Source organism: Jaculus jaculus, chromosome 1, assembly GCF_020740685.1.
Source record: "Jaculus jaculus isolate mJacJac1 chromosome 1, mJacJac1.mat.Y.cur, whole genome shotgun sequence".
Lineage (NCBI taxonomy): Eukaryota > Metazoa > Chordata > Mammalia > Rodentia > Dipodidae > Jaculus > Jaculus jaculus.
The window spans coordinates 125,638,194-125,651,647 of record NC_059102.1 but is presented as its reverse complement, the minus strand read 5'-3'; the positions used below and the strand labels follow the sequence as shown (position 1 = coordinate 125,651,647).

General features: G+C 46.4%; 1 protein-coding gene across 2 annotated transcripts in view; it reads left to right on the top strand.

Moving 5' to 3' along the window:
* The first annotated feature begins 10,812 nt into the window (after positions 1–10,812).
* Stxbp1 (syntaxin binding protein 1) overlaps positions 10,813–13,454 on the top strand; it is an 83,593-nt gene continuing 80,951 nt past the window's right edge. Inside the window, exon 1 of one of the 2 annotated variants that reach the window (XM_012951986.2) lies at positions 10,813–10,961. In XM_012951986.2, the coding sequence (XP_012807440.2) occupies positions 10,925–10,961 (37 nt within the window). In that variant the 5' untranslated portion in view covers positions 10,813–10,924. The remainder of the gene's footprint in view (positions 10,962–13,454) is intronic. The other variant, XM_012951987.2, reaches the window with a different exon arrangement.

Below are 13,454 nucleotides of genomic sequence, written 5' to 3'. Positions count from 1 at the left end.
TGAAAACAGATAGGTGAAAAAGCCTGTCTCTCTGTAGTCTTTTTTTTTTTTTTTTTTTTCGTGGTAGGGTCTCACTCTAGCTCAGGCTGAGCTGGAATTCACTATGTAGTCTCAGTTGGCCTCCAACTCAGGTGACCCTCCTACTTCTGCCTCTCAAGTGTTGGGACTAAAGGCATGTGGCACCACGCCCCGCATTTTTTTGTTTTCGTTTTAGGGCCTCAGTGTAGCTCAGGTTGACCTGGAATTCACTATGCAGTCTCAGGGTGGCATTGAACTGATGACGAGTCTCCTACCTCTGCTGCCAAAGTACTGGGATTAAAGGCATGCACTACCATGCCCAGCTACTCTCTCTCCTCTTTATTATTATTATTTTATTTTATTTATTTTTAGTTTTTTGAGGTAGGGTTTCACTCTAGTCCAGGCTGACCTGGAATTCATTAGGTAGTTTCAGGGTGGCCTTGAACTCACTGTGATCCTACCTCTGCCTCCCAAGTGCTGGGATTAAAGGCATATGCCACCACATCTGGCTTATTTTTAAAAAGACTTTATTTTTACTATTTATTTATTTATTTTTAAAGATTTTATTTTTTTTTTATTTATTAGAGACAGAGAGAAGGAGAGACAGAGAGTGAGAACAGGCACACCAGGGCCACTAGCCGCTGCAAACGAACTCCAGATGCACGTGCCACCATGTGCATCTGTCTTACTTGGGACCTGGAGAATTGAACTGGGGTCCTTAGGCTTCACAGGCATGTATCTTAACTGCTAAGCCATCTTTCCAGCCTATTTTTATTTTTTTAATTAATTAATTAATTTTTTGAGGTAGGGTCTCACTCTCTAGCCCAGGCTAACCTGGAATTCACTATGTACTCTCAGGGTGGCCTCGAACACCTACTTCTGCCTCCCAAGTGCTGGGATTGAAGGTGTGCGCCACCACGCCTGGCTTTCTTTGTATTTTTATTTTTTATTGACAACTTCCATAATTGGAAACAATATTCCATGGTAGTTCCCTCCCTCCCCTCACTTTCCCCTTTGAAACTCAATTCTCCACCATATCCCTTCCCCCTCTCAATCAGTCTCTCTATTTTGATGTCATCAACTTTTCTTCCTATTATGATGGTCTTGTGTAGGTAGTGTCAGGCACTGTGAGGTCATGGAGCCTTTTTTTTTTTTTTTTCTCGAGGTAGGGTCTCACTCTAGCCCAGGCTGACCTGGAATTCACAATGTAGTCTCAGGGTGGCCTTGAACTCATGGCGATTCTCTTACCTCTGCCTCCTGAGTGCTGGGATTAAAGGTGTGTGCCACCACGCCCAGCTACTCATGGAGCCTTTTTATGTGTTTTATTTTTAAATTTTTGTTTGTTTATTTATTTATTTGAGAGCGGCAGAAAGAGAGAGAAAAAGAGAGAATGAGCGCATTGTAGCTTCTAGCCACTGCAAACAAACTCCAGATGCATGCGCTACCTTGTGCATTTGGCTTATGTGGTACAGGGGAGTTGAGCCTTGAACCAGGATCCAGGCAAGCACTTACCTGCTAAGCCATCTCTCCAGACCCCGCTTTTTGTTTTTAAAGTAGGATCTAACTCTAGGCCAGGTTGCCCTGGAACTCACTCTGTAGTTCTAGCTGCCCTTGAACTCACTGTGATCCTCCTACCTCAGCCTCAGAAGATGTCTTCTCTCCTCCACACACTTGCTGTGGCACATGCATTCGTGCATTTGAATACATTAACACACACCACGTATATATATCGTATATATATATATTTAATCTCATTGAGTATTTATTTATTTGAGAGAGAGAAAGAGGGAGAGAGAGAGAGAATGGGCATGCCAGGGCCTTCAGCCACTGCAAATAAACTCCAGATGCATGTGCCACCTTGTGCATATGGCATATGTGGGTCCAGGAGAATCGAACCTAGGTCCTTTGGCTTTGCAGGCAAATGCCTTAACCACTAAGCAATCTCTCCAACCCAACACAAAATATTTTTAAAGTTTTTTTTAATTAACAACTTACATAGTTATAGACAATAAATCATGATAATTCCCTCTCCCACCTTCCCCTTTGCAACTCCACTCTCCATCACACTCCTTCCCCCCTCAATCAGTCTCTTTTATTTTTTATTTTATTTTATTTTATTTTTTAGGTTTTTTGAGGTAGAGTTTCACCCTAGTTCAGGCTAACCTGGAATTCACTATGTAGTCTAAGGGTGGCCTCAAACTCATGACAATCCTCCTACCTCTGCTTCCCAAGTACTGGAATTAAAGGTGTGAGACACCACACCCAGCTTTCTCTTTTATTTTGTTGTCATCATCTTTTCCTCCTATTATGATGGTCTTGTGTAGGTAATGTCAGGCACTGTGAGGCCATTTTGTGTCTGGAAGAGTGCATTGTAAGCAGTCCTACCCTTCCTTTGGCTCTTACATTCTTTCTGCCACCTCTTCTGCAATGGACTCTGAGCCTTGGAAGGTGTGATAGAGACGTTTCAGTGCTGAGCACTCCTCTGTCACTTCTTCTCAGCACCCTGGTGCCTTCTGAGTCATGCCAAGGTCATCAACATCTGAAAAGAGAAGCTTTTCTAACCCAAAGTGAGAGTAGCATCAATATATGGGTATGACCATTAAGAGAAGTGCTTACTGGGCAGTTTGGTGAGCATAGTATATACATTTAGCCAGACACCAGCAGATATTACACCCCTAGAGCTCATGACTTCCCCGGTCATAGGTTTTTGGTATTAGGCATGTATCCCCTTTCATGGAGCAGGCCTCCAGTCCAATTAGAGTGGCTGGTTTCCCCCAAAACAGACATGCCACTATTGCACCCATTGGCTCATTTGGCCTGGCTGGCCAAATATAAGGCTGGCAGTGTCCACTGTTGTTTATCTTCACTGGTGTTTTCTTTCTCTACCATGGAACTCCGTGCAGTATAGCTTTATCCAGCTTTCTGTCAGTTGGTCTACACAGAGGAGGTTTTCAGCTCAGTTCCAGAAGGATTTGTCAGTGACCTTTTAGCCCAAGCATGTGGAGTCTTACCATCTATTCCTGGTGGGAAACTAAGAGTCTCAGCAATGGCCTATAAAGTTTTGGGGGAATCAGGGACCTCCCTGGCCAACAACTCACTGTAAGGTATCCCATCCCTGGTACTGAAAATTTTCTAGTAACAATCTATGGCTTCTGGGTGTGCCAATGTCCAAAAAAGTAGGTTTCCATTTAATTTATTCATACCCTCTTAGATTTTGATTAGCCCTCCCCCAGTCTCTCCTTTACTTAGTCTCTTGCACTGACCTCACTTAGGCCTTTCCACCCCTAGTAATCTGTTCTACTTACAATTATGCAATATCATCCTCTTTTTATTATTTTTAATTTTTATTTATTTATTTGAGAGAAAGAGGGAGAGAGAGAAACAGAATGGTCACGCCAGGGCTTCCAGCCAGTGCAAACGAACTACAGATGCATGTGGCCCCTTGTGCATCTGGCTAACATGGGTCCTGGGGAATCAAGCCTCGAATCGGGGTCCTTAGGCTTCACAGGCAAGCGCTTAACCACTAAGCCATCTCTCTAGCCCCAATATTATCCTCTTAAGTACCACTTCTCCTCACCATACACCATTTTTTAAAATTTTTTTTATTTATTTGACACACACACAGAGACAATGGGCACACTAGAGCCTTTAGCCACTGCAAATGAACTCCAAATACATGCACCACTTTGTGCATCTGGCTTTATGTGGGTACTGGGGAATCAAACCCAGATCCTTAGGCTTTGCAGGCAAGCACCTTAACCACTGAACCATCTCTCTAGCCCACACACCAATTTTTTTAAAAAAGAAATTAGCTGGGCATGGTGGTGCATGCCTTTAATCCCAGCACTTGGGAGGCAGAGGTAGGAAGATCACTGTGAGTTGGAGGTTACCCTGAGACTACATAGTGAATTTCAGGTGAGCCTGAGGAAAAAAGAAAGAAAGAAAAAATTAACCAGGAGTGGATGGGCACATCTTTAATTCCAGCACTTAGGAGGCTGAGGTAGGAGGAACAGTATGAGTTTGAGGCCAGACTGAGACTATATAGTGAATTCCAGGTTAGCCTGGGCTAGAGCAAGACCTTACCTTGAAAAACAAAACAACTAACCAAAAAAATACAGAGCAAAAGGTAGTTTTGAGCTGAGCATGGTGGTTAATACCGGTAATCCTAATACTCAGAAGGCAGAGACAGGAGAATCAGAAATTCAAGGCCAGTCTTGACTACATAATGAGTTCAAAGTTATATTGAGCTACATGACAGAAAGCGAGAGAGAGAAGGAAGGAGGGAAGAAACAAGAAAGGAAAGAAAGAAGAGTAGAGAAATAAAAGGCATAAAAAGCCAGGTGTGGTGGCTCACGCCTTTAATTTCAGGAGGCAGAGGTAGGAGGATCGCTGAGGCCACCCTGAGACTGCATAGTAAATTCCAGGTCAGCCTGGGCTAGATCCTACCTCAAAAAACCAAAGAAAAAACATAAAAAAGAAAAGAAAAAGGCATAAAAGGTGTCTGAGTGGTCTGGGGAGATGGCTCAGGAGTTAAGACTCTTGCCTGCAAAGCCTAACAATCCAGGTTGGGTTCCCTAGTATCCCCATAAAGCCAGATGCACAAGGTGATGCACGCAGCTGGAGTTTGTTTGCAAAGGCTAGAGGCCCTGGGGTGCCGATTCATTTTCATTCTCTCCCTCTGCCACTCCCCCCATCCTTACAAATAAATAAATAAAAAGGTTTTTTTGTTTTTTTTTTTTTTGAGGTATGATCTCTAGTCCAGGTTCACCTGGAATTCATTATGTAGTCTCAGGGTGGCCTTAAACTCACGGTGATTCTCTTACCTCTTTGTCTCTCGAGTGCTGGGATTAAAGGCGTGCACCACCACGCCAGCTGAATAAAGCATTTAAAAATATATACAGCTGTGTGTGATGGCTGTCTAGACAGGAATTTTATCCTGTATCATTGTTTAACTCCTCAGTTTCTCACAGCCACTCTGAGGAAGGCTTCCCAGATGGGGAAACCAAAGTTCAAATATGTCACAAAGTCTGGAATCAGATACTGGATTTCTCTCCAAAGTCAGTTTTTTATTTTTGTTTCCTATCTTTTTTGTTTGTTTTTTTGAGGTAGGGTCTCACTTTAGCCCATGCTGACCTGCAGTTCACTCTGTAGTCTCAGGGTGGCCTCAAATTTATGGTGATCTTCCTATCTCTGCCTCCCAAATACTGGGATTAAAGTTGTGCCCCACTGGGTTTGTTTGTTTTCCGAGGTAGGGTCTTGCTCTAGCTCAGGCTGACCTGGAATTCATTGGCAGTCTCAGGTTGGCCTTGAACTCACAGCAATCCTCCTACCTCTGCCTCCGGAGTGCTGGGATTAAAGGAGTGCTCCAATGTCCAGCTGTTTTTGTTTTTGATATGAGACAGGATCAGGGTCTCATATAGCCCAAGCTGGCCTTGAAATCCTGATCCTTCTGCCTCTGTCTCCCAAGTGCTATGATAACAATCAGGCACCATCATTCTTGAGTGGGTTCCCAGTCTGTCACCACATTCACTCACTCTCTGATCCACCCTCTTTCAAATAATATCTATTCTAGGCCTGGCATGGGGGCTCACATCTTTAATCTCAGCACTTGGGAGGCAGAGGAAGGAAGCTCACCAGGAGTTTGAGGCCAGCCTGGAGCTGCAGAGTTCCAGGTCAGCCTGGGCTAGGGACCCTACCTTGAAAAAACAAAAGAAATAATAATATCTCTTTTGATTTTAGCCTTCACAGGGGACATCCAGTCACACACATCTGCAGTAAAAAAGGGTTTTTTGGTCCTGCATTTCACAGAAAATAAGGAGCTGCTATATTTGCTGTGACTTTTGAGGAGACCCCCCCCCATGCATACATCAAAAGCCACCCAGGAGTCCTAGAGAACTGTAGCCAGGGCCTCTCCCTTCTAACCTGAAAATTAGGCTCCTTCTCCCTCATTCAGTCTAGTTACACTGGTTCCTTCTCTGTCCTCGGAGGAGCCAAACTCCTTTCTGTCCCTGTACCTACTGTGTGTTTGCCAGGACACTCTTCCATCCCCTCCTGCTATCGTGCATATGTATAAATATTATACACCCTGAGACTACATAGTGAATTCCAGGTCAGCCTGAGCTAGCATGAGACCCTACCTCAGAAAACAACAACAACAAAAAATTATTTATTTGAGAGTGAGAGAAAGAGGCAGAGCAAGAGAGAGAATGGGCACGCCAGGGCCTCCAGCTGCTGAAAATGAACTCCTGATGCATGTGCATCTGGTTTACCTCAGTCCTAGGGAATTGAACCTGGGTCCTTTGGCTTTGCATGCAAGTGCCTTAACCACTCAGCCATCTCTCCAACTCCTTGACCATATTTTCTTTTTTTTTAATTAAAAAAAATTTTATTGACATTTTTTAAATATAATTTTTATTAACATTTTCCATGATTATAAAAAAAAATCCCCCACACTTTCCCCTTTGAAGTTCCATTCTCCATCATATTACTTCCCCATCACAATCATCGTACTTACATATATACAATACCAACCAACAGTACCCTCCTCCCTTCCTTTCTCTTCCCTTTATATCTCCTTTTTAACTTACTGGCCTCTGCTACTAAGTATTTTCCTTCTCATGCAGAAGCCCAATCATCTGTAGCTAGGATCCACATATGAGGGAAGAACATGTGGCGCTTGGCTTTCTGGGCCTGGGTTACCTCACTTAGTATAATCCTTTCCAGATCCATACATTTTTCTGCAAATTTCATAACTTCATTTTTCTTTACCGCTGAGTAGAACTCCATTGTATAAATGTGCCACATCTTCATTATCCACTCATCAGTTGAAGGACATCTAGGCTGGTTCCATTTCCCAGCTATTATAAATTGAGCAGCAATAAACATGGTTGAGCACGTACTTCTAAGGAAATGAGATGATTCCTTTGGATATATGCCTAGGAGTGCTATAGCTGGGTCATATGGTAGATCAATCTTTAGCTGTTTTAGGAACCTCCACACTGATTTCCACAATGGCTGGACCAGATTGCATTCCCACCAGCAGTGTAGAAGGGTTCCTGTTTTTCCACATCCCCGCCAACATTTATGATCATTTGTTTTCATGATGGTGGCCAATCTGACAGGAGTGAGAGGGAATCTCAATGTAGTTTTAATCTGCATTTCCCTGATGACTAGTGACGTAGAACATTTTTTTAGATGCTTATATGCCATTCATATTTCTTCCTTTGAGAATGCTCTATTTAGCTCCAAAGCCCATTTTTTGATTGGCTTGATTCCTTATTATTTAAGTTTTTGAGTTCTTTGTATATCCTAGATATTAATCCTCTATCAGATATATAGCTGGCAAAGATTTTTTCCCACTTGACCATATTTTCATGGTACATGCTTTAACTGTGGAGTCTCTGTTGACATATGCCAGCTGGTTAAGGAAGGAGTATATGGCAGAATAACTGTATTGGTGTCCTCTCGTATTCATACACTACCTCTTCCTTCTCCTCCATATGTACCCAGAAGCCATGGATGTCTCCCATGGGCGAAGTCCAAAGAGATGATAGAATGTACCTTCATCTAGGAAACCATGCAAATATTCTTTGGGGGCAGATTGGTGTGGAGGTTAGAAAATGATCACATCTAATAACCATGGAGCTGGTGGCTTGAATCAGAGCACATGATCTTTTAACTAGACAGCCACATTTCATGACTTTGGGACATTTCTCAAGGCTTTGGTTTGTTTTCTTGTTGTTCAATATATAGTAATAGTTCAGAATTCAGATTCTAACACTGGATTATTCCTTGTTCACTACCAAACAATACATCTTCCCTGAATCTTAATTTCCTCATCTTGGGGGTTGGAAAGATGGCTTAGGAATCAGGTTTGGTTCCTCAGAACCCATGTAAGCCAGATGCACAAGGTGGCGCATGTGTCTGGAATTAAAAAAGAAGACAAAAATTTCCTCATTTAAAAAATATTAATTTTTTTGTTTGTTTTGTTTTTCGAGGTAGGGTCTCACTGTAGCCCAGGCTGACCTGGAATTCACTCTTTAGTCTCAGGGTGGCCTTGAACTCACGGCGTTCCTCCTACCTCTGCCTCCTAAGTGCTGGAATTAAAGACATGCGTCACCATGCCTGGCTGTCAATTTTTGAATAATATGAAGAAAGGGTACCAGTTCATAATGTTGTTCCAAACATTTAATGAGTACTTACTGATTTTACAACTGATACCTTTCCCATCCTTTGCAATTTTGTTCTTCTAGCTTTTTTTTTTGAGACAGGCTTGCTAGGTAACTCAGGTTGGTGTAGAACTTATGGTTGGTGAGTGTCCTATCTCAGCCTCCTGAGTGCTGGGGTTACAGGTGTATGCCACTACATTCAGAATTCCTTTGTGTTTCTCTGTGTTTTTAATTTTTTTTGGTGGGGATGGGGGTTCAAGGTAGGCTTTCACTCTAACTCAGACTGACCTGGAATTCACTACATATTCTCAAGCTTGCCTTGAATAAATAATACGGATATGAATAAATAATATGTGCCACCTTGTGCATCTTGCTTACATGGGTCCTGGAGAATCAAACTTAGGGTCTTTGGCTTTGCAGGCAAGTGCCTTAACCACTAAGTCATCTCTTCAGCCCTACTTTGTGATTTTTTTTTTTTGTTTTTCGAGGTAGGGTCTCACTCTAGTCCAGGCTGACCTGGAATTCACTATGTAGTCTCAGGATGGCCTCATATTCACAGCAATCCTCCTGCCTCTGATTGCTGAGTACTGGGATTAAAGGTGTGCACCACCATGCCCAGCCTTTTTTTTTTTTTTTTCTTTTTTTAGTTTTAGGAATCAAGCAAAGGCCTTGCACATATGAGACAAGTGCTCTACTGCTGAGTTACAATCCTAACTTGTATTCCATATTAAAAAATATTTTTTTATTTAGCTTATTTAAGAAAGAAAGAGGCAGAGAGAGAGAACGGGAATGCCAGGACCTCTAGCCACCACCGCAAATGAACTCCAGATGCCTGTGCCAACCTGTGCATCTGGATACTGGGGAATTAAACTTGCAGGCAAGTGCCTTAACTGCTGAGTCATCTCTTCAGCCATCTTATTCCATATATATGTATTTTAAAAAATATTTTATTTTTATTTATTTATGCCTCTGGAGTGCTGGGATTAAAGGTGTGCATCACCACGCCCGGCCAGATGTCTTTCTTTTTAATTTTTTTAAATTTGTTTTTATTTATTTGACAGAGAAAGAGGGAGAGATAGAGAGGGAGGGAGAGAATGGTCACGCCAGGGCCTCCAGCCACTGCAAACAAACTCCAGATGCCTACGCCCTCTTGTGCATCTGGCTAACGTGGGTCCTGGGGAATTGAACCTGGGTTCTTTGGCTTTGCAGGCAAGCACCTTAGTCACTAAGCCATCTCTCTAGCCCTTATTCCACATTTTGAAAGCAATGCTCCCCATTAATAAAGAGTCTGATGAAAACAGACATGTGGCCATTTTGGTGAATGTGGACTCCAGGAAAGATATTGGCTACAGAGCTGATTACATAGCATGTTCCTATTAGATTTGGATCTTAGAAACTTCTGGAATTGTAACTCATCTATATAATTGTAGCTTCAGGGACGAAAATATTAGCTACACAAGGTCATTCGAGGACAAGTCTTTGTTAATGAATGATACGCATCCTGTCAGTAAGTTAAGGGCTCCTTCGTCCTCCCGCCCCGCAGTATCCGAATCTCAGGTGCCTTCCCCCCCCCCCTTGAAAATGGAGATGAAAAACCCAATGCTGGGGCTGGAGAGATGGCTTAGGGGTTAAGGCATTTGCCTGCAAAGCCAAAGCACCCAGGTTCAATTCTCCAGGATCCACATAAGCCGGATGCACAAGGTGGCTCATGCTTCTGAAGTTCATTTGCAATGGCTAGAGTCCCTGGCATGCCCATTCTCTCTCTGTCTCTCTTTTCTCTCTTTGTTTGCAAATAAATAAATTAAATTAAATAATAAAATATTTTTTTAAAAAAGCCAATGCTGGGCTGGAGAGATGGCTTAGCGGTTAAGGCGTTTGCCTGCAAAGCCAAATGATCCCGGTTCGATTCTCCAGGACCCACGTAAGCCAGATGTACAAGGGGGCGCATGCATCTGGAGTTTGTTTGCAGTGTGGCTGGAGGCCCTGGAGCACCCATTCTCTCTCCCTCTTTCTCTCAAATAAGTAAATAATTTTTTAAAATCCAATGCTGAATTAATGAGGGGATGTCTGAAAAGGCCCGTAGCACAGAGCTCCACGCTCAGTGAACAGAGGACAGCGATACCTAAAGAGCTAGAGATGGTATAGATGTATCCCAGCTTATGCTGTGGAATGGTCCTGCTAATAAGAGATTAGCCCAGGGGTCCCTTCTGTGAACCGAGGGGGGTTGAGGGGGAGGAGGAATGGAAGGCTCCCAGAAAAATTAAAGACAGCACATCACAGCGGGGCTTTTCGGAAGAGGCCTGTGTCCAGGGATCCCAGTGCGGAAGGTGGTAGGACCCCCGAGTCCCCGAGGGGGGTGGTGGTGGAGGGGTGCGAGTGTAAGGCGAGGGGGAGGGCGCTGCTCGCTCGCCAGCCAGGGCCTGCCTCGCGCTCAGCCGCATCCTAGAGGGCGGGGCCTCGCGCCCGCGCCGCGGTGCGATTGGCGCAGGCGCGCGGGTGACGCTGACGGCTGGCGCTTGGCCCCGCCCCCGCCCCCCCTCGCGCGAGCGCGCGCGCCGCTAGCCCGGCAGCCTCGCTCTGGCCGGCGTCGCGCCCCCGCGCCGTGTCCGCGCGTCAGTGTCAGTCCGTCAGTCGGTCCCGAGAGCTGCTGCGTGCGGGGCGGCGTGCTCGGGGAGGCGGGGGCGTCGGCGGGCGTCGAGTGAGGAGCGCCGGAACCCGGAGACTCACACCACAGCGCCATGGCTCCCATTGGCCTCAAAGCGGTGGTCGGAGAGAGTAAGTAGGGTTGGGGTCCTGCCGCGGGCTAGGAAGCGGGGGGAGTCCCTCCGCACCATCCTTTACCGCGGCGCCCCGGCCTCCCCGGCGACGGCTGCAGGCCGGCTGGGCCCCGTTATGTTCCGGCGCCGCCCTCCTGGGAGGGAAGGCCCGCAGGCTGCCCGGTGCCCTGGGCTTCGCCACCCGCCCCTCACCTCACCCCATTAGCCGCCTCCATCGCCATCCTGCTTCACCTCCATCACTCACTCCTTCCCTCCGTCGCTCCCTTGCCTCGGTTGTCTACCCTTCATCTCAGCCCTCCTCCATCACCCCACATCTCTCCTGAATAAACATCCTTCTTTCCTTTTACCTCCTTCCCCCTTCGTCTCCGCTCACCACGTCGCTCCTTCTCCCTTCCCTTATTTTCTTCCCTTCATCCCAGCCCTCCTCCCTCCTTCACCCCACATCTCTCCTGAATAAACATCCCCTTTCCTTCTTACCTCCACCCCTTTCATCTCCATCACTCACTCCGTCCTTGCTTCTCCCCCTTTCCTACCCTTCGTCCCAGCCCTCCTTCATCACCCGCATCTCTCCCAAAGGAGCATCCCTCTTTTCTTTTTACCTCCATCCTCCTCCATCTCCATCGCTCCATCCCTCCTCCCCCTTCATCCCATCCCGGATTCCCATCGCTCCCCTCTGCACCCCGCCTTTATCCCCTCGGGCCATCCACCCTCCGCAGCATCACTCCCTTGCACCCAGATTCTCCACTCCCTCTCCTCCCGTTTCTCCACTCCTCCCTTGCAGTCTTTATTCCCGGCGCTCCCCGAATCCACTCCTTTCTCTCCCTCCAATCCCTCCCTCTTTCACCTCCTCCCTCGTGAATCGTGACCGACGAAATCCCGGCCTGCGTCCTCCTCCGGTCGGTCCCCCCTCTCCCGGGAGACCCAGCCGAGCGCGGTCCCCGGCGGGTCGCGGAGACCCCCCTGGGAGGAGCTGGGTGCGCGCGCCCGGCCTCTCCGGCCAGCTGGAGAGGAGGCGCCTGGATGCCCCAGCTCTGCGCCGCTGCCCGCCGGCCCGCCTGCGGGGCTCAGTCCGCCTCCCGGTGCCCGGGCAGGCTTCCAGGACCGGGTCTTAGCGGAGTCGTGAACCCTGGGATAGGACTCGGGAGATGGGGAAACGTCAGTGTGCGGCGGGAGGAGTTGGCCCTGCCCTGCGCCGCAGTCTGCAGTCCCGGCGGTGTGCTGGACTCGGCCCTGTGCTGCAGGGAGGAAATAACTGGTTGTTGATGGATTCACGTTGAAAGACAGAGCGGGAACGGGCTTTTAAAATTGAGTAGTGGGGAGTGTCACCTGCCACCGAGTGAGGGCCGCTGCTGGGTATTTCTCAATACTAAAATAAGATGGGAGATCTAGGTAGAAAAACAGCGCCGCTTTCTTGAATATTTTGACTTTTTTTTTTTAAAGAAAAAAGAAAAAAAAAGCATAGAGGTAGGAGGATGGCTGTGAGTTCGAGGCCACCCTGAAACTACTTAGTGAATTCCAGGTTAGCCTGGGCTAGAGACAGACCCTATCTCGGGGAGAAAAAAAAAAAGCACGTAGATTGCTGTGGCTCTTGCTTTTATTTAAAACTTTTTTCCCCCCCTGTGGGAGGAGAGGATTAAAAAGAAAAAAGAAAGAATAAAAATGGTGGAAATTTAGTTTCCTTTCTAGTGTGCCTTTTCTATTCTTTCTCCATCCAATGTAGACAGTTTTGGCAGTGTAGAATGTCCTTTTTAAGCAACATAACTCTTTCTCCCTCCCCTCCTCTTTCTTTCTTCCCCCCCTTCTCTCACTCTCTCTCTCCCCCCCTTTCTTTTCGGTTTTCAAGGTAGGGTCTCACTCTAGCTCAGGCTGACCTGGAATCCACTATGGAGTCACAGGGTGGCCTTGAACTCACCATGATTCTTCTACCTCCTACCTCTGCCTCCTTAATTCTGGGCTTAAAGGCATGTGCCACCATACCGGGCTTGTATACTACATTTTAAAGATAAAATACACAATTTACAGTAATCACCTCTTCACCTTCCCCTTTTTTAGACAGGGTATTATTGCACAAGTCCAGACTATGGACTTGAAACTATGTAATCCAGACTGGTTTTGAAATTGTGGCAATGCTCTTGCTTCAACCTTCTGAGTGGTGGGATTATGGGCATGCATCTCCATGCCCAGCTTTTTTTTTTTTTCTCTCTCTCTCATGATATGGTCTCACTCTGGCTCAGGCTGACCTGGAATTCACTATGTAGTCTCAAGGTGGCCTTGAACTCGTGGTGATCCTCCTACTTCTGCTTCCCAAGTGCTGGGATTAAAGGCATGTGCCACCATGCCCGGCTTCATGTCCAGTTTTTTGAGACAAGTCTATGCCATGGCTGGCCTGGTACTCACTGTGTTGCCCAGGTGGGCTTTGAACTCATGGTGATCCTCCAACCTCAGCCTCCTGAATGCTGGGACTACAGATGAGCACCCCCACATCATGCTC